Below are 20934 nucleotides of genomic sequence, written 5' to 3'. Positions count from 1 at the left end.
AGTAAAACATACATTAGTGAAAACTCTAAGAAAATCTCTACTTTTTAAACTCTCTACTTTAGTTAATAGTATTGTATCAAGGCTAATTTCTTACTTTGACAAATGGTCTATGGTTATGTAAGATGTTAACAGAAGAGCAAGTTGCGTGAAGAATATACAGAAAATACTATTTTTACAACTCTTCAGGAGTCTAAAATTATCTGAAAAATAAAAAAATAACTTAAGCAGCATACACACACACGTATATATGTGCATAATGTGTGTGTGTGTATACGGAAATTGGTATCTTGGGCACTCAGTTAAATAGTGTTCTCTACTGAATTAGTCCTTGTCTCACTGGCTTATGTTAACTTTAAGGGTCTCCCCCTTATAAATTTTGTTTCAAGAACAGTTTTCAAATTTTCATAGAAAAGCCTTTTTAAAAATTCCTGTATTAGGCCAAAAATAAAAATCCTAGAATAAAATTATCAACACATTATCTCATAAAATCATGCATCCCAGCCATCATTTTTACTCCATTTCTTCTCTTAATCAATTATGTTTGTACTAGTTTTGTAATTTTTTTTAATAAAGAGAGGAGATGGCTGACAGATTTATTGTCACTAATGGGCCTGGCAGTCTAGAAAACAAAACAAAACATTATCACTTGGATATTTTATTAAGAAACAGCTGTTTTTCCAATAACAGATATTGTCTACTAGAAGTCACTTCAGGTGTAAAAAGTAAATTATTTACCTTAGTCTTTTCTATATGATAGCATAGAGCTACCCAAGCAAGCCCAGCTAAGACCCTTTCAACATCCCTTCCTTAAATTTGGCTCTAAAATGATTGTTATTAATGGTAATAAACATCTTTTTATAAAACAGGCAATACTTTCTATGCAATTTATTCTAGGGAAATAAAGATAAACATCAAATCTACTTTTAAAAGAAAAAACATATTTTCCACTCTAGCTATGGCTGATTCATTTCCTGAGCATGAATTCTTTTACCCTCATTGTTTTTTTACTATAAACTGAGCTGAAATCTGCTCATAGGGATCTTGACAGTGAAGCTAATATTTTAGATGGAGAATAGTATTTCCAAATAGTAGTATTTACTACTTTTACAGTTATTATTTCTACCCACTGTGGCATTTAATTTTTCATGTTACTTATAGCAATGCTCCATATGGAAGCAGCATCAGTGAAAAGATAATTGGGGGGGGGGGGGTGTTAAAGTAGATCTTTATCCAAAATACAATAAAAGAGCAAAAAAGAAAAATGGCTACAAATGTTTTCATTCCTATGCCCACTCCACTTCCAAATCGCCTTCCACTACTAACATGAAAAGTAGAAGTGGTAAAACTCTAATCTAATGATCTATACAAAAAAGAAGACAGTTTACCTTAGAAACTCACTACACACTGCAATATATTCAAGTGGTGAAAAGATAAAAATTCATTCAGAAATACTATACTATCTGGCTGTCAATATAGTTTCTTGAATAATTATATTAAACATATTACTACAAAATGTACCAAGAAGTAGAGAATAATACTATATTTTGTGAACTGCAAATAACAAAACAAAACAGAGGTCCAACAAGGCAAAAGTCCAAGCTGTAATTACACATGACGTGTATGTTGAAAGCAGTCACAATGTACAAAAATGTGACAAGTAATCCAGATGTTTTAAAAAACAGAACTTATTTGTCTCAGATTATATCCAGTCTCATCTGGCAGATTTCTGATAAGCCTGTTACATAAAGTGTATTTTCCCTCCTGCTGATAAGAAGCAGCTTGCAGATATCCATAAATTTCTTTAGGAGTCAGCCTACTTGACAATATTGATAACTCCATAGTCTCCTATTACATTCATTGGTCTGAAAACTGAAAACAACTCATAACAGAAATGTTTTTCCAAGTCCTTTACCAGTTTTTCAAGTTTTAAATCAAAGAAAAGTTGGAATGTATTGCTTCTTGTCATCAACAGATATTTCAAAAAGAGGGTAATTAACCAAAATCAAGAGTTTTGGTCAAGTTAGTAACAGGCTTCCCCTTTGTTCTAAATCTTTTCATAATCCTTTTTTTTCCAATTTTTCCAGTATGGCCTGGATTTTACAAACAGCCTCTTTCCTGGCCTGTCGGACAGAGTCCTGGCCCCCAGTTTCAACTGAATCCAGTTCCAAAAGTTCCTTGGTTAGCATCTCTTCCAGAAGCCAGTATGCTTTGTCTGTCTTTTTTCCTACAAACTCTTCTACTTCTTGCTCAAGATACTGGACCTTCTCCAGCACTTGTATTATTTTTTTAATACTTGGAGGAGTACCTTCATCTGCAGACAAACACTCTTCAGGAAGATTATTACTTTGCTCTTGATTGCTGGGTTGTTCATTGGTGGCATTACCATACAGCTGAGGCTCAGCACTATACTGGACTTGGGTATCCAAAAGATCTGAATTATCACTGTTCATTGTTCCTGACGACTCGTACTGATGGACATTGCAAGGAAAGGTGTGCCGGTTCATGCCTTGATCTGATTGGCTATAGGGGTATGAGGAATCCTTGAGGTGGGAGAGCAAAGAGGGGAAAAAAGCTGTTTTAATGGGAATCCATCAGCATCAGATGTTTTAGCCCACATCTTTCACCTGACCAGAAAGGTACATAAAAAGATTCCCCACCAATAAAACTAGACCTCCCTCATTAATGATTTAAGAAAAACACAGCCCCAAAAAGATAAAAGGGAGTGTGCCCTGTCAAGTAAAAGGCAGAGAATTCCTGAGTATAACAGCTGAAATCTACCCAGAGCAGTTCATCGTCATGAACACCTCATAATCTACCCTTACTACCTCATAATCCACTGAGTGACTTACTAAATAGAAATTAGATAATTTTGCTCATAAAGAGTTACAACCTTAAGACAGATTTTGAAAAGGAACCTAGTCATAAGCAAATGATGTTAAAGTCTTTGGTTTAATTAAACTATACAATTTCATACTGTTTTTGTCTTCTATCTACATATTGAAGTAATAAAATACAATCTTTGGTTTTGTTTAACAGATAGTATAATAACAAATAGTAAATGGGCTGTCTTTTAGGAAGAGGATGTGAGCATAAAACTGCTCCAAAAAAATAAAGTTTTTTAAAAAGGAAACTGGGCTATAAGTAAAGCTATAGGTAGTAGTCACCAACTTTTTGCAATTAGTTCCCACTTAACTGGACCAATGCAGAAGAGTTTCATGTTGTGCTTTCTTAACTACCCAAACATAAGAACAACATTTAGGTCTCCTACCTTGGGCTGCTGGGGTGGTGGTGACGGAGGTGTCTGAGGAGAGCCACTACTAGGCCATGGTGAAGTATTGTCACTCATGTAAAGATTCCCAGGTGGTGCCGAGGGCGCAGGTGAAGGCCAGGGGTAACGGGTTCCCATTCCATAAGCACCAGGAGAAGCCCATGAGTCCTCCTGTGGTCGTACGGATGGTCCCGGTTGTGGAACACTACGATTACCATCCCCATAAGGATAAGGGGGCAGGCTCATTCCAGGGTTCTAGATTGAAAGGAAGGAAATATGCTAGTCATTGCTTTAAAAAAACATAAAAGTAGTAATGAAAAAATATTACTATTAACAGATTCTGAAATGCTTCCTCTCTCCTTAATAGAGTACATTTTAGCTACTACTGAGCTGAATTATAGTTTCTCTGATCAACTGTAGTAAATTCTCCAAGCTTAAAAATGCTTGATTCCAAAGATACCAGGGGCAGATTTGTTGCCAAACTCAGAAGAAATAGGACCTAAAATTCAAGGTCTAAAGCACAACATAAGTCTGCCCCACACATACTATAAATAAGTAGACCCATATACTATAAGGTAGCAGAAACAAAGACATATTTGTGGATGAAGAAGGGGCCACATACTAAACCTAACAAACTCAGGTGAGGCCTACATGGTGAGCCTTAAGACTCAGAGACCAAAAGTAATGATATAAAATGGTCTGAAATTAAAACTAACTAAAAGTGAGTCTTTGTGGGTAGTCATGTCCTAGGCTGGTATCTTCCTTGACAAAGGTCAACCTTTAACTTAATTGAGCCTGTCTATTGTCTTTTAGCATCTATGATAACATACTTTTGGAATGTCAGGGTAATTTCCTTTTTTCTAGACCCCTTAGGGCACAATCTCCCACCAGAACACTAGACCACAGAACCCCTGGTTGTTACTTTGTTCTCCGGCACACCATCTCTATGTGCTGCAAATGTTAACTGTGTACTATCCTGTATCCGCCAATGTAAAAGAAGTATTTGTCTCTCCATTTTATTCTTTATCCGATCCCAGAGGTTTCCTCAATTTGCTTTCTCCTGTCTCCCTAAGCTACCACCAATGGAGTTCATGTAACTCCCTTACGTCTCCTCCTTTGATTGTAATGTATAACTTAACATGCAAAAGTATCATTTTCTGGAGCATTTTCTCAATCTGTTAATATTTTGCTTCCCAGCAACTGTTGTCAGTTTGGCTCAAATAAACTCATAAAAATTCTCTAAGGTTTGGATGTTTCTTAAGTCAACATATTAGAGCTCCTCTTATAATGAGCAGAGAAGTAAACATGGAATCATTCACAAAATATTAAGAACTATAAACCCAACAGAAAAATGCTCACCTGTGAAGCAGGATATCCTGGAACCTGCGCCCTAAGAGGAAGTGCTTCAGTCTGGCAGTCCTGCTGGGGATACATCCAACGAGAGACTGGGGTTGGGCTACTGCCAGGTGAACGGTAGGTGCTTGGAACCTCTGTGGAGTAACTGGTCTGAGAATATCCAGGTGTGTAATAAGCCCCAGAGTATGGGGCAGTATTTGCCCCAGGGCCAGTGGGGTATGGTGAGCCATATGCTCCATTTGTATAAGAATTCAAACTCTGTAAAATAAAGAAAAGAGAAAAAAAAAAAGCAAAGTTGAGAGGAAAAAAAGATGAGTTTGAGTTGAAATGCCCCGACTTAATGCCCAACTTTTAAAACTTTGGGAAGAAGAGATCAGTAACTAATGAAAATATGAACTACTAAGCAATCTTTGAAGCATTCTTTCATATATTATAATCACAAACCATATATTAAATTCAGATTATCACTGTAGAGTTTGTGTCATAACAATGGGAGAGTATATTGTGATGAGATTCCTTAGAGCAGTGCTTCCATTCTGAACATTTCCATAGGTATACCTAACAATTAGACCTAACAGCAGTGGACTTGTACTCACGAACTGGGGAGAAGATTCTGGGAAACATTGGAGAATGGCTAGAGAAAAAATAAATAATCGTGATACAATACAAAGAAAAAAAAGACTACAGAGACAGACCTAGCTCTGCCAGAGGCTCTGTACATATAAGATCATAAACTTATTTTACAGGGTTTTTGTGAAAATTAAATGAGATGACATATAAAATGCTTAATATAGTATCTGACATGTAGTATGGTCAATAAATGGTAATTATTTATAATGTCATTGTTGTTGGTATCATCATGGCAAGGTCAGAAAATGAACCCAGATGTGACTCCAAAGCTCATGTTCTTTGTACTATGCCATTCTGCTTCTCACGTAACAGCAGACGAGACAAATTACTCATTTATTGCTTATTGTAGTTTAAAATCACCTATCCAAACTATTACTGACATCCAGAATCCTGAGTTTAGTAATCCAAACAAATCTAAACTCTAAATTTAAATAATTACCTTAATATTTTCTATTATTTTCCACTTTACCTTTTCTAAATGGTAAAAACATAGAACTGTTTTCTGGTACTCATCATTCTCGCTTAGACTACATAATCTTTCCCACTTTAGATAGAAGAATAAGAATCCTGTTATGTTATCTAGACTTATTATGGTGATCACTTCATAATGTATACAAATATCAAATCATTATGCTGTACTCCTCAAACTAATATATTTGTTACACCTAAATAAAAAAAAGAATCCTGATAACTTTTTTTATCTGTTTTTATTGATTTTTTAGAGAGAGAGGAAGGAAGAGAGAGACATAAACATCAATATGAGAGACAAACATCAATCAGCTGCCTCCTGCCCTGGCCAGTTTTGCTCAGCGGTTAGAGCTTCTACCTGCGGATCAGAGAGTCCCAGGTTCGGTTACCGCTAAGGGCATGTACCTTGGTTGCAGTTTGGCCCCAGCCCCGGTTGGGGTTGTGTGGGTGGCAACCACTCAATGTGTCTCTCTCACATAGATGTTTCTCACTCTCTCTCCCTCCCACTCTATCTAAAGATAAATGCAAAAAAAAAAGTCCTCATGTGAGGATTAAAAAAAGAAAAATCAGCCACCTCCTGCACGCCCTCCGTTGGGGATCAAGCCCAAAACCTAGGCATGTGTCCTGACTGGGAATCAAACCGGGACCTCTCAGTCCATGGAACGACGCACAATCCACTGAGCTACACCAACTGGACAAATCCTGATAATTTATACAGCTGTTAATGACTGAAGAAAATGAAATTCAAATTTGATTCCTAATCTAACATCAAAAAGAGGGTTAAAACAATGTAGAGAGAAGTCATAATACTGTGGAAAAGAACTTAAATCCCTAGTCATACTTTTATGGCAAGAAGATAAAAGACAGGCTATCATCACCACATGCCTGGGAGTAGTTCAACTGAAGATCCCAGCAAGGCATTCCCTGAGTAGGGACTATGAACCATCCTTTAGTAAAGCCATTAGGAGGCTGTTAAAGTCTTCTGTCCATGGGTTGCTGTGCCTAAACAAAGAATCCCTTAATACAACATACACAGCTGGAGACTTGATAAAACATCAAGTGACTTTCTGTACTGTTATTTTATTTATTTTTACAGAAAGAAAAAGCGAAACATCGATGTGAGAGCATCAATCAGCTGCCTCCTGCATGCCCCCTACCGGCAATCAAGCCCACAACCTGGGCATGTGCCCTGATTGGGAATAGAATCGGCAACCTTTTGATGCGGGGGACAACAATGCCCAGCTAACTGAGCCACACCGACCCAGGCCTCTGTACTGTTATTTAACTTCTAAAAATCCTTCCTAAGAAAATGATTCAACTAGAGAAAAAGTTATAGGCATAAATTTGTTCACCACAGCATTATTTATAATTATACAAAATTTAAAACAACCTAAATGTCCTATAATAATGGAATGATTAAGTAATTGATAGAATTCATTGAGGGAATTTTATTCTGCCTTAAAAAGTCACTATTAGCCTGTCCAGTGAGGCTCAGTTGGTTAGAGAATCGACCTGTGCAATGAAAGGTTACTGTTCAATTCCTAGTCAGGGCATGTACCTGGGTTGTGTGCCAGGGAGTGTACAGATGTACAGAAGGCAACCAATCAATGTTTCTCTCTCACACAGATATTTCTCTCTCTCTAAGATATATCCTTGGGTGAGAATTAAAAAAAAAAAAAAAGTCACTGTTAGAACTGAACAGATTATTGAATGATACTAAAGAATTACTTTTAGGTTTTTTTCTTTAAGTTTTAATAATGGCATTGTGGTAATGCTTTTAAAACTTTCTTATATTTAAAAGATACATTCGGCCCTGGCCAATTTGGCTCAGCGGTTAGAGCATCGACCCGCGGACCAGAGAGACCTGGGTTTGATTCCCAGTAAGGGTACATACCTCAGCTGCAGTTAGTCCCCAGCCCCACTTGGGGTCATGCGGGTGGCGACCAGTCTGATGTGTCTCTCTCACATCGATGTTTCTCTCCCTCTCCCTCCCTCCCTCTCTCCCTCCTGCTCTATCTGAAGATAAATGCAAAAAAAAAACAAAACAAAAAAAGACACATTCATATATATAAGTAAAATAATATGATGTCTGCAATTTGCTTCAAAATACTCCAAGGATATAAATGAAACAAGATGGCCATGTATTGATACTTGTTGAATCTCAGAGATGGGTACATAGGAGATTAACATGGAAAGTACATATAATAAGTGAAGTCATATAAGAAAGTGCATATACAATAAATTTAAAGCTATGTAAACGTGATAGGGAAAAGGCCGAAAGAAGTCTACCAATTTATGGATATGTTAGTGTGGGAAAAACAACTTTCTTCACCTTTTAAGTTCTTCTGGCTGGACTAATAAACTAACATGAGACAGACAAACAGAAGAAAATAACAAATTACATTACATATGTACATTCATGGGTTCCATAAGAATATGAAATCCAAGGTCACACTGTGCAGTTGAGGTTTATATGCCATTCTGGACTAAGGAGAGGAAGAAAGGGGTCTAGTATTTCAAAGGGAAAATAGGCAATTTACAAGTAGATGAGAAAGAGGAAACGTGGTAAACAAATTCTTGCCAGGCCACCCAGAAGCAACAGGACACAGAGGAGAATCTAACAGAGAGACTTCCGTGGATCCTCTGTCTGTCTGCCACACTTAATTCATATATGCTAAGGTAAATAGCTAAGAGAATAGCTCCCATACATTAATTAAGCAGGTTTTTCTATCTGAATTCCTTTAGACAAGTAAATGGGAGTGTCAAAGGTTTTTCTGAGTCTTTTGTTTCTTAAAAATAACCAGCTTCATTGGCAGGTGTGGCTCAGTGGATTGAGCATCAGCCCAAAAACCAAAGGATTGCAGGTTCAATTCCTGGCCCTGGTCAGGGTGAGTGTGAGAAGCATCCAATCAATGTTTCACTCTCACATGGGTATTTCTGTTTCTCTCTCTCTCTCTTCCCTTCCTCCCCTTCCCTTCCTCCCTTCCACGCTCTAAAAATCAATGGAAAAAATACCCTCGGGTGAGGATTAACAAAAAATAAAAATAAATAAAAAATAACCAGCTTAAATAATCAATATACCAAAAGGACTATTTTGGAGTGACAAATTCTATTTTCCCTCATTAGGATAATAGAATTAACAATGGTTCTTTTTCCCTTTTATTTTATTTATTTTTTTATGCTATTAAAAATGTCATGAGCCCTGGCTGGTTTGGCTCAGCGGTTAGAGCATCGGCCTGTGGTCCAGAGACACAGGTTCGATTCCCGCTAAGGGCACGTACCTCGGCTGCAGTTTGTCCCCGGCCCTGGTTGGCTCGTGCGGGTGGCAACCACTCGATGTGTCCCTTTCACATCGATGTTTCTCTCTTTCTCTCTCTCTCTCTCTCCCCCCCCTCCCACTCTATCTGAACAAAAAATGGAAAAATGTCCTCGGGTGAGGATTAAAAAAAAAAAAAGTCATGAAATCCCAAGTGTGTCTAGAATCCAGTAGGCTGCTAGGACCACAGCTACTTCATTGGTATTCAAATAGAGTATTTTAATGATGACAGCTCACTGTGATTAGCTATTTGTCAGCTGATATGTCAAGAAATGAAATCTGAAACTGAAGAATTAAATAAAATCTTTTGTGTGTGTGTGTGTGGTACGTGCCCCTAGCAGGAACCGAACCCGGGACTCTCTGGTCCACAGACCGACGCTCAACCACTGAGACAAACTGGCCAGGGTCTTTTTTCTTTATTGATATTAGAGAGAAAGAGGAAGAGAGAGGGAGAGAGAGACAGAAACATCAATGAGAGAGAACATCGACTGGCTGCCTCCTGCATGCTCCCCACTGGGGCTTGGCCCACAACTCAGGCATGTGCCCTGACCAGGAATCAAACCAGCGACCTCTTGGTGCATGGGTCAACGTTCAACCACTAAGCCACACCAGCTGGGCTAAATAAAATCTTTGAGAGTCATTTAATTTCTGTAAAGTTCTCATTTGGATTTCAGAGGAAATCAAGGGACTGGAGCTCTTTAAACTCAAAGAAATTCCAACTGCTGCTCTCATTCTAGATGTAAATATACACATGACTCAGCATTCAAAAATCAAACTAATGTCACACCCGATGGCATCGCACTGCAAGCTAAAGATTATCTAGTATGAAATACTTCTTCCAAAAGGTGGTTGCACGGTTAATAGACTATTGTGTGGATGTAGAATCTAAAGAAAAGTAGATACATAAATACATAAACCTGCGTGTGTGTGTGTGTGTGTGTGTGTGTATTCCTCTAGCAATACCACAACTCTTCCTGTTTTGTTTATATTAAAAACATATAAAAAACATGGAAGGATTCACCACAAAATACTCCAAGATTTCATAATAATCAGCAGTCAACATCAACCTGAATTTTTACTACTACTCATTTTTGGAATTGCCAAATCTCTTATTATCATTCACCAATTGCTTCCTCGTGTACTACCTCTACTTATAGAACTATTCCAATTTTTTTATCTCACAGGAGAGCTTCATCACAGTACTTAATAAGCAGCATTTTACAACCTAGCTTTCCTTTAAATTAAAAGTGTTACAATGCCTTTTTGTATCATGATTTCTCAATTCAGAATGTTATAAAAGAACTTCAGTTCTTTGTTAGATCATTTCTATCCCCAGGCACTCTTTGTTCTATGGTGTCTCAGAAGCCAACAGAATATCTCCTTTATCAGAATAGCAATGTGAAAGCACCCAACACCTTTCATCCTTTAGAAGGTACATGAAAAAGAAGCTTAGAAAAGCAGGTTGAATTAATGATCAATGAGAGGATTTTACTTCTTTTCTCTTTTTTTTAATTGCTTTTGTGAGAGAGAGAGGAACATCGATGTGAGAGAGAAACATCAATCAGTTGCCTCCTGAATGCACCCTGACTGGGGATCAAACCGGAATCCTGGGTATGTGCCCTGACCGGGAACAGAACCTACCACCTTTTGGTGCATGGGACAATGCTCTAACCAACTAAGCCATACTGGCCAGGGCTCAGTGAGAGGATTTTATTTTATTTTATTTTATTTTTTTATCCTCACCCGAGGACATTTTTCAATATTTTGTTCAGATAGAGTGAGAGGGAGAGAGAGAGAGAGAGAAACATCGACGTGAAAGCGACACATCGAGTGGTTGCCACCCACACGACCCAACCAGGGCCGGGGACAAACTGCAACCAAGGTACGTGCCCTTAGCGGGAACCGAACCCGGGTCTCTCCGGACCGCAGGCCGACGCTCTAACCGCTGAGCCAAACCGGCCAGGGCTCAGTGAGAGGATTTTAAACAACCCACATCATTACTAGAAAACCTGCATGTTTGTCATACATATTAATTTCTGGTTTTGACATGTCTTCTTGAGTTCATAACTTTTCCCAAGTACCCACTGTATCAGCAGATCAGAGCAACAACATGCATGTGTACAAAAAAACATGGAGTCAATAGAACATGTATTAACCTTGCAGTTGCTAAAGATGTTGGTTAAAGAAGAGCTAATGATCATATTTCAGAAATGTTTCAAAGTTGTTAAGTCTTCTTCTGAAAAGTAGTTTGGCAGCACAGCAAAGAAAATAAAGGAGTTCCTGGCTCAGTTTCAGAGCTCTGAAACAGGAGCCAAAGAGTTTGAAGAAAATCAAGACAGGCTTCTTTGGAAATGAAGGAATTATTAGATCAAATAAGAAGTAAACTTAGTTTAAAGCACTCGGAGAATACCTCACGAACTTCATCAACAGTCTGACGACACAATATCTTCTGCCTCCAGAGATACAGCCTCTGTATGAGTTGGTGTACTTCAGTGCTGCTCACTCCCTGCTCCATGAATCGCCCTACATGCTCCTCTTAACATCCTTACTATTAGCTGAAGAACGAAGCTCTGAAAAATGAGGAAAGCTATATATCAAAGACTGCCCCCAATACCTGTATAGCACATAAACTACACCTGAAAGCGAAGCAGGCTAATCAACTTTGTGGACTGATCAGAAGCCTTATCAACATTAATATTTCTTCTAAAGAAATGGATGCAAATTCCACACTCGAAGAAAACAAATGCATGAAATTATGCATTCTTGGTTTATTAAAGCTCTTTCTGAATTAGAATTTTTAAGATTTATAAAACCTACCAAACAGAAGAATGATCATGTAGCAAGACTAACATGAAGTAGCAGAGAGAAGGTGAATTAGTAAAACCATTTAATTTTTTAGAAAAGAAACCAGTAATATCTACATACAACTACCACAAGGGGTCTGTTTTGGTTAGAATATAAATGTATAATCCCCAGGTGATGTTTCATCAGAAAATACATGTGCTACCCCATACAGGTGGATGACTAGATATCTTTGGGTTACTGCTGTTGCTTTCAAAAACTCATTACTAAATAAGTGAATCCTTTTTGGGGGTGGGGGTTAACCCTCATCTGAGAAAATTTTTCCATTGATTTTTTTTTTTTTTAAGAGAAAGTAGAAAAGAGGGAAGGAAGTAGGGAGGGAGAGAGAGAAACATCAATGTGAGAGAGACACATCAATTGGTTGCTTCCTGCAGGACCCTGACCAGGGCCGGAGATCAAACCTGCAACTGAGATACATGCCCTCGACAGGGAATCGAACCCATAACCGAACTTGTAACACTTCAGTCCTTTGACTGATGCTCTAATCACTAAGCCAAATAGGCCAGGGTGTGAATCTTTCTTAAACATATGTAATATATGCATGTAACAAATTCCTTTACCTAAGGAGGGAAAATGTCATGTCCTAAGAACAATCTTTATTAATAAAATCAATTGATGAAATCATAAAAATTAACATTAAGAAAAAGTGTGACTTGTTACTTTAAGGAGTTTTGTCTTCCTCTTACATGAACTGTAAAAGTAATGCATGCTACTCCTCAAATTGATCTATATGCAACCCCAATGAAAAATCTCAGCTGCTTTTTATGCTGAAAAATGGAAAGTTGATCCTAAAATTCATATGCAAATGCAAGGGACCCAGAATAGCCAAAATAATCTTGAAAAAGAAAGCTGGAGGGCTCACACTTACTGATTTCAAATTTTACTACAGAACTAGAGTAATCAAAACAATCCTATAACTGCCATAAGGACAGACATATAGATCAGTGGAATAAAATTGAGAGTCTAGAGATAAATTCATATTTATGATCAACTGATTTTCAGAAAGGGTACCAAGATAATTCAATGAGGAAAGAATAGTCTTTTCAACAGATGGTGCTGAGATACTTGGATAAGCATGTATAAAGGAATGAAGTTGGACGCTACTTCACATCATATATAGACATTAACTAAAAATGGGTCACAGCCCTAAATGTAAAAGCTAAAACTATATTTTTAAAAAGCTCTTAGAAGAAAACATAGGAGCAAATTTTTGTGACTTTGGCTTCGGTGATGGTTTCTTAGATAGCAAGAACAGCAAAAGAAAAAAAAGATAAATTAGACTTCAAAATTAAAAACATTTGTGCTCTGCCCTGGCCAGTTTGGCTCAGCAGTTAGAGTGTCGGTCCCCAGAGACCTGGGTTCGGTTCCCGCTAAGGGCGTGTACCTCAGTTGCAGTTTGTCCCCAGCCCCGGTTGGGTCGTGTGGGTGGCAGCTACTCGATGTGTCCCTTTCACATTGATGTTTCCCTCTCTCTATCTCTTCCTCTCTCTCCCTCCCACTCTATCTGAACAAAAAAATGTCCTCAGGTGAGGATAAAAAAATAAAAAAAAACATTTGTGCTCCAAATGACACTATCAACAGAGTGAAAAAAGCCCGGCTAATGTGGCTCAGTGGTTGAGAGTCAACCCATGCACCAACCCATGCGCCAGTTTGATTCCCAGTCAGGGCACATGCCCAGATTGCAGGCTCGATCCCCAGTAGGGGTTGTGCAGGAGGCAGCTGATTGATGTTTCTCCCACTCTCTCTAAAGAATCAATAAAATCATATTAAAAAAAAAAAACCCACAGTGAGATACTACTTCATGCCCACTAGATATCTTAGTTAAAAAAAAAAAAAAGGAAATAGCAAGTATTGGCAAGAATATGGAAAAACTGAAACCCTCATTCATTGCTGCTGGGGATGTGAACCAATATAGTTACTTTGGAAAACAGTTTCTCAATTCCTCAAATTGTTATACAGAGTTAAATTAAGATGACTCAGCATTTCCACTCCTAGGTATATACCCAAGAAAGAGAATTGAAAACCTATGTCCATATAAAAATTGGTACACGAACATTTATAGCAGCATGATTCAAAATAGGCAAAAAGTGAATGAAACTCAAAGTTCTATTAACTAATAAATAGATAAAATAAATATGGTATAACCATAGAATGGGATATTATTTGGCTGTAGAAAAGAAATGACTGCCGCCCAGCCAGTGTGGCTCAGTGGACTGAACGTTATCCTATGGACTGAGAGGTCCCGGTTCAATGTTCAATCCCCGATCAGGGCACATGCCCAGGTTACAGGCTCAATCCCCAGTGGAGGGGGGGCCTGCAGGGGGCAGCTGATCGATGTTTCTCTCTCACATCAATGTTTCTATGTCTCTCTCCCTTCTTCTTTCTCTAAAAAATCAATGAAAACATTTTTCTTAAAGTTAAAAAAAAAAATGACTGCCACAATATGAAAGAACATTATCCTAAATGAAAGAAGCCAATCACAAGATACAGTGTATTAAATGATTCTGTTTATATGAAATGTCCAGAACAGACAAATCCATAGGGATAAAAAGTAGATTTGAGGTTACCAGGAGCTGGAGAATGAGAGGAATAGGGTGATAGGTATATAACTTCTATTTGAGGTGATAAAAATGTTCTGAAATTTGACAGTGATTATAGTTGTATGACCTTGTGAATGTACTAAAAACAAATGAATTGGTACACCTGAAAGGGTGAATTTTATGGTACGTGTCCAAACCACAAGCATGTAGCACTAAGCAATAACAATGCCTGCTTCTCAATTTCAGTTACAGGAATGATGACACATTAGTAAAATGGAAGTTTGTGATAAGTAGTAGTCTACTATCTCTGATCAACCGTATCCTGAAGTTCATACATACTTATTATTTTTAAAAAGTCAATTGCTTTTATATTTTCCTTAAGTAAATAAGCAAACCTTGCTCTAACTTTAATAAATTCTTCTGGCTCAAAAATCAACCTTAAAGGATATCACCAAATTAATAAGAAAAAAAGAAACATCCTCACCCAAGGACATTTTTCCATTTTTTGTTCAGATAGAATGGGAGGGGGAGAGAGGAAGAGAGAGAGAAAGAGAGAGAAACATCGATGTGAAAGGGACACATCAAGTGGCTGCCTCCCTCACGACCCAACCACGGCCAGGGACAAACCGCAACCGAGGCACGTGCCCTTAGCGGGAACCAAACCCAGGTCTCTCTAGACCGCAGGCCGACACTCTAACCGCTGAGCCAAACCGGCCAGGGCGATGATGTTTCTTTAAAAAGTAAATTTGGGGGGGGAGGGTAGAGATAAACCACAGAACTTATTTGCATGTATGCATGAACAATGGACATGGACAACAAAGCTGGGGACAGGGTGGGGAGGGTGGGGAGGGGGAATCAGTGAGTGATAAAGAACATCTGTAACAAAAATAAATAAATTTAAAATAAATAAAATAAAAAGTAAATTAATTATTCAACCCCATAAAGAAATTTACTGCCATTATTTCAGCCTACATATCACTAATAAATTAGAACAGAATTTAATATAATATCTAACTATTTGAAATCTATCAGAATTACATTACTATAATTTATAGTGACCTAAAACTTTAATTCTGCAGAGAACATTAGTTTACATGAATTCTGACCTGGATTTAAAATTCAAATTATTTGAACGCTGCATAAGTGCAGCCACTTTAAAAGTGAATATACTGCAATCATGTTTTTAAAAAATTACTTGCCTATAGAAATATGATATCTACATAGAAAAAAATAGAAGGAAATACGCAAATGTGACTATTATTGCTTTATTAGGGTGGTCAGATTATGGGTGACTATCTTTGTAAATATTTCCTCATTGGTACAACCATTGTGAATGATAATTTGGCTACATCTTTTTTTAAACTTATCTTTATTGTTGAATATATTACAGATGTCCTTCTTTTTCCCCCCTTGACCTCCTCCTCCCTAATCCCACCCCCCTCCTGCTTTCCCCACACTATTGTCTGTCTATTGGTTATGCATATAAATTCTTTGGTTTCTCTCTTCCCGTCTCACCTCCCCCCTTCCCTTCATCAGTCTAACAACCAATTTGTACTTCCTAATCCCTTCACCTTTTTTACCCAACTACCCTCCCATCTGGGAACCAATAAAAAGTTCTCTATTTTAGTCTGTTTATGTTCTGCTTGCTCATTTTATCTGTATATTCAATTGTTGATAGATATGTATTTATTGCTATTTTATTGTTCATATTTTTTTATCTTCTTCAAGAAGACCCTTCAACATTTCATAGAATAATGGTTTGGAGGTGATGAACTCCTTTATCTTTTTCTTGTCTGGGAAACTCTATATGGCCAATTATTCTAAATGATAGCTTTGCAGGATAGCGTAATCTTGGTTGTAGGTCTTTGGTTTTCATCACTTTAAATATTTCTTGCCACTGCTTCTTAGCCTGCAGTTTCTTTTGAGAAATCGGCTGGGAGCTTCCTTGTAGGTAACTAACTGCTTTTCTCTTGCTGCTTTGAGGATTCTCTCTTTGTCTTTATTTTTTTTTATTTTTTTTATTTTTTATCCTCACCCGAGGATATTTTTTCCATTTTTTGTATAGGTAGAATGGGAGGGAGAGAGAGGAAGGGAGAGAGAGTGAGAAACATCGACGTGAAGGGACACATCGAGTGGCTGCCACCCGCACGACCAACCAGGGCCGAGGACAAACTGCAACCAAGGTACATGCCCTTAGCGGGAACCGAACCCGGGTCTCTCCAGACCGCAGGCCGACGCTCTAACCGCTGAGCCAAACCGGCCAGGGCTTCCTTGTAGGTAACTAACTGCTTTTCTCTTGCTGCTTTTAATATTCTCTCTTTGTCTTTAACCCTTTGCACCTCTTTGGGTTCATCTTGTTTGGAACTCTCTGTGCTACCTGGATTTGTATGTCTGTTTCCTTCACCAAGTTAGGGAAGTTTTCTGTCATTATTGTTTCAAATAGGTTTTCAATTTCTTGCTCTCTCTCCTCCTCCTAGCACTCCCATGATGTGAATGTTGGTATGCTCCAAGTTGTTCCACAGGCTCCTTATACTATCCTTATTTTTTTAACTCTTTTTTCTCTTTGCTGTTTTGATTGGGTGTTATATTCCAAATCAATGGTTCGCTTCTTGGCTTCACCTTCTCTACTATTGATTCCCTGTAAATTATTCTTTATTTCAGTTAGTGCATCCTTCATTTCTGACTGGTTCTTTATTATGCTCTTGAGGCCCTCACTAAGTTCACTGACTGTCCTTATAAGCAATGCTTTGAACTCTGCATCTGTTAGATTGCTTATCTCCATTTCATTTTAGTTCTTTTCCTGGAGTTTTGTTTTGTTCTTTCATTTGGGACATGTTTCTGTCTCCTCATTTTGGCTGCCTCTCTGTGTTTGTTTCTATGTATTAGGTAGAATTGCTATGTCTCCTAGGCTTCCTAGGGTGGCCTGTTGTAGTAGGTGTCCTGTAGGGTCCAGTGGCACAGCCTCCCTGATTACCCAGCTGGGCCCTCGAGGTGCACCCCTCGTGTGGACTTCATACTCTTCTGTTGTAAATGAGTCTTGATTGCTGTTGGCATGTCAGTAGGAGGGATTTACTCAGGTTGGTCAGCTGCAAGGACTGGCTGTGCCCACTAACCACCAATTTCTGACTACCTTGGATGATCAGCTGTGCAGGGGCCCACCACAGAGAACAAGACTTACTTCAGCAATGCTCTGGCACCCACCAAGTCCATTCCTTGAGTGTGTCACTTGTGGAGGTGGTTGGGTGGTGGTGCTTCTGAAGTTGTCCACTGGGTGTGCTGGCTCTGGGGCAAGGTCAGCCACTGCCTGTGTTCTACCAAGTGCCACCGGGAATTAGCTACAAAGCGACCTGCAGATGCTACTTCTTGTGCTGGGCTTGGAGGTGTCTGGATGAAGTCAAGCTGTGAACCAAGGCTGGCTGCTTCTAGTGCCAGACCTGGGACCACTTAGAGAAAGGTATGAGGCTTGCTGAGACCAGATGCTGCTTGTTTGAGAGAATTTAGGAAAATCTGAAGCCAAAACAGGCCTATCCTATGGTAAAGCCATTGGAAATAGCTTAAATGGGCCTGAAAGTTGGGTGGGGCAGGGCCTCAGAGAATCACCAGGGCGAGGCAAACAGTGTTAGCAGGTTGCTGGAATCCCAGATATGGCAACTGACCATCTGCCTGCCCTATGGGGAAAGGGCTCACCAAAGGAACAATGGCCTCTCCCAGCACATCTGTCCAGGAGAAAGCTGCCTCTCCAGTCCTCGCCCCAACACCAAACAACTCAGTTCTTCCCGGTATGTTTCTGGTGCCTTTCAAGCTGCCTGCCCTCCGCACTGGAGCGGGTCTGAATAAGCCTGTGCTCAGGCCCTTTAAGAGGAGTTGCCTGGGGCTCCAGAAGCCTCAGCCTCCCTCATTGGCTACATTTAATAACGATATACATACCAAAACAATTCTATACCCCATATCTGTATCAAAGTGGCCGCATGTAAGTGGCTTTCAAAGAAGCTGAATTTTAGATCCAGGTCAGAACAGCTGGATTATTTTACTTCTTTTTAAAAATCTGAAACTATAACCTGGCGGGTGTGGCTCAGTGGATTGAGTGTGGTCCCATGGACTGACAAGTCCCAGTTCAATTCCTGGTCCAGGGCGCATGCCTGGGGTTGCAGCCTAGATCCCCAGTAGGGGGCATGCAGGAGGCAGCCAGTCAATGTTTCTAACGCTCTCTCCTTTCCTCTGTCTCTCAAAAAAATCAATAAAAAGTTATTTTTTGAAAAATCGGAAACTGTTATAGGCAGTTATACAGACACGAGCAGAGCAAGGAGGATTGGCCAGGTACAGAAGGTCACCATGGTGAAAAGCCCTGGGTACCTAGCAAGAGGCAAAACTGGGAAAACAAGAACCTCGCCCCAGAGTAACCTTTCCTCCCCTAGCATATCACTGGTTAGACCCCTGACCTTTTCCTTCCTAAAGAAAACATCTAGGCCTCAGTTGTATTTCAGCTTCAGGCCCAGAGAAGAAGCAAAATCAGACAAGTGACTAGAGGTTGCCTCAGGACCAACTGCATTGACTAACGAAACCCTGCCCTGGCACCTACCAATCAATGGAGACCAAGACCTTGAAAAAGCACACAGGGGAAGCTGATGAATATTCTATTGAGACCCTCTGCTGAAAACTCCCTGAAGATTCCTACCTGAAAAAGTGAGATAAATACACCCAGGGGAGCACGCCTGAGCCATTTCCCTTCCCCCTTCTTCCCTCTAAGGGACCCCACCAGATTTACAACCAGGGGAGCAATAGGTAGCAGCAACTCATCCTGGGCTAACCCCCTGAACCTGTCTCCAAGGCCCCCTTTTCTCTGACTTTCCAGTGAGCCAAATCAGCCCAGCTTAGGCTCTCCTGTTTCTTCTATGCCCTTCCTTGTTTTACTGTCCTACGTGTGTTTTCGCAGAAGTCAATAAATTCTTGCTTGCTTTGCTGCACTTTGTCTGTCTGTCTGTCTGTCTCTCTCTCTCTCTTTTTCAATCCTCACCCGAGAATATTTTTCCATTTATCTTCTGATAGAGTGGGGGTGGGTGGGGGGGAGAAACATTGATGTGAAAGAGACACATCAATTGGCTGCCTCCTGCAGGACCCCGACCAGGGCCAGGGACCAAACCGCAACCGAGGTACATGCCCTTGACCGGAATTGAACCCACAATCTTTGGTCCACAGGCCAATGCTCTAACTGCTAAGCCAAAACTGGCCATGGCACACTTTGTCTCTTGACTGAAATCTTTCCTTCAAGAAGACAAGAACCAAGGACTCATCATCTTGCCAGTAACAAAACAAATGTGGCAAACTTAAAAACTGACAAAGGTGCTGGATTAAAAAATGTACATATTTTTTGTACTCTTTCAGTATGCTTGAAATATTTAAAAGTTAATGAAGTCAAATTTTCTTACACCGAAAGCAAAGAAACAAAAGCAAAAATAAACAAGTGGAACATCATCAAATTAAAAAGCTTCAGCACAGCAAAGGAAAAACCATGACAAAATGAAAATGCAACCTACTAAATGGGAAAGATGTTTGCAAATTCTATTTCTATAAGGAGTTAATATCCAAAATATATAAAGAACTCATAAAACGGCCCTGGCCGGTTTGGCTCAGCGGTTAGAGCGTCGGCCTGCGGTCCTGAGAGACCCGGGTTCGGTTCCCGCTAAGGGCGCGTACCTCGGTTGCAGTTTGTCCCCGGCCCTGGTCAGTCGTGTGGGTGGCAGCCACTCGATGTGTCCCTTTCACATCGATGTTTCTCTCTCTCTCTCTGTTCCTCTCTCTCTCCCTCCCGCTCTACCTGAACAAAAAATGGAAAAATGTCCTCGGGTGAGGATAAAAAAAAAAAAAAGAACTCATAAAACGCAATAGCAAAAAAACAAACAAACAAAAAAACAAATCAGATTAAAAAATAGTAGAAGATCTGAATAGACAGTTTTCCAAAGAAAACATAAATGGCCCTCAGGTACATAAGACAGTTTTAACATCACTAATCATCTCAGAGAACTGTAAATCAAAACTACAATAAGATATCACCCACATCTGTTAGAATAGCTATTATCAAAAAAGACAAGAAATAACAAGTGTTGGCATAGACATAGAAAAAGGGAACCCTACCATCAACTTACACCATACACAAAAATAAACTCAAAATGGATAGAAGACTTAAATGTGACCCATGAATCCATAAAAATTCTAGAAGAAAATGTAGGCAACAAAATTTCAGACATCATACGCAGCAGAATTTTCACTGATACATCACCTAAGGCAACAGAAACAAAGAAAAAAAATGAACACATGGGACTACATCAAACTAAAAAGCTTCTGCACAGCAAAAGAAACAACCATCAAAATGGAAAGGCAACCAACTATATGGGAGAACATCACTGCCAACGATACATCAGATAAGGGATTAATTTCCAAAATATATAGAGTACTCATACAACTCAACAAAAGGAAGACAAAGAACCCAATTTAAA

General features: G+C 39.2%; 1 protein-coding gene across 1 annotated transcript in view; it reads right to left on the bottom strand.

The window, feature by feature from the left end:
• Positions 1–257: 257 nt before the first annotated feature.
• The window catches only part of BAG4 (BAG cochaperone 4), a 41019-nt gene continuing 20342 nt past the window's right edge, over positions 258–20934 (bottom strand). The window contains exons 3-5 of the mRNA XM_036250079.1: positions 4628–4882; positions 3269–3523; positions 258–2540 (exon numbers count right to left, since the gene is read on the bottom strand). Of these exons, the coding sequence (XP_036105972.1) occupies positions 2055–2540; positions 3269–3523; positions 4628–4882 (996 nt within the window). The 3' untranslated portion in view covers positions 258–2054. The remainder of the gene's footprint in view (positions 2541–3268; positions 3524–4627; positions 4883–20934) is intronic.

Source organism: Molossus molossus, unplaced genomic scaffold (assembly GCF_014108415.1).
Source record: "Molossus molossus isolate mMolMol1 unplaced genomic scaffold, mMolMol1.p scaffold_m16_p_9, whole genome shotgun sequence".
In the NCBI taxonomy this organism is placed as follows: domain Eukaryota; kingdom Metazoa; phylum Chordata; class Mammalia; order Chiroptera; family Molossidae; genus Molossus; species Molossus molossus.
The sequence above is the reverse complement of the archived record's forward strand: the minus strand, read 5'-3'. Positions and strand labels throughout refer to the sequence as shown.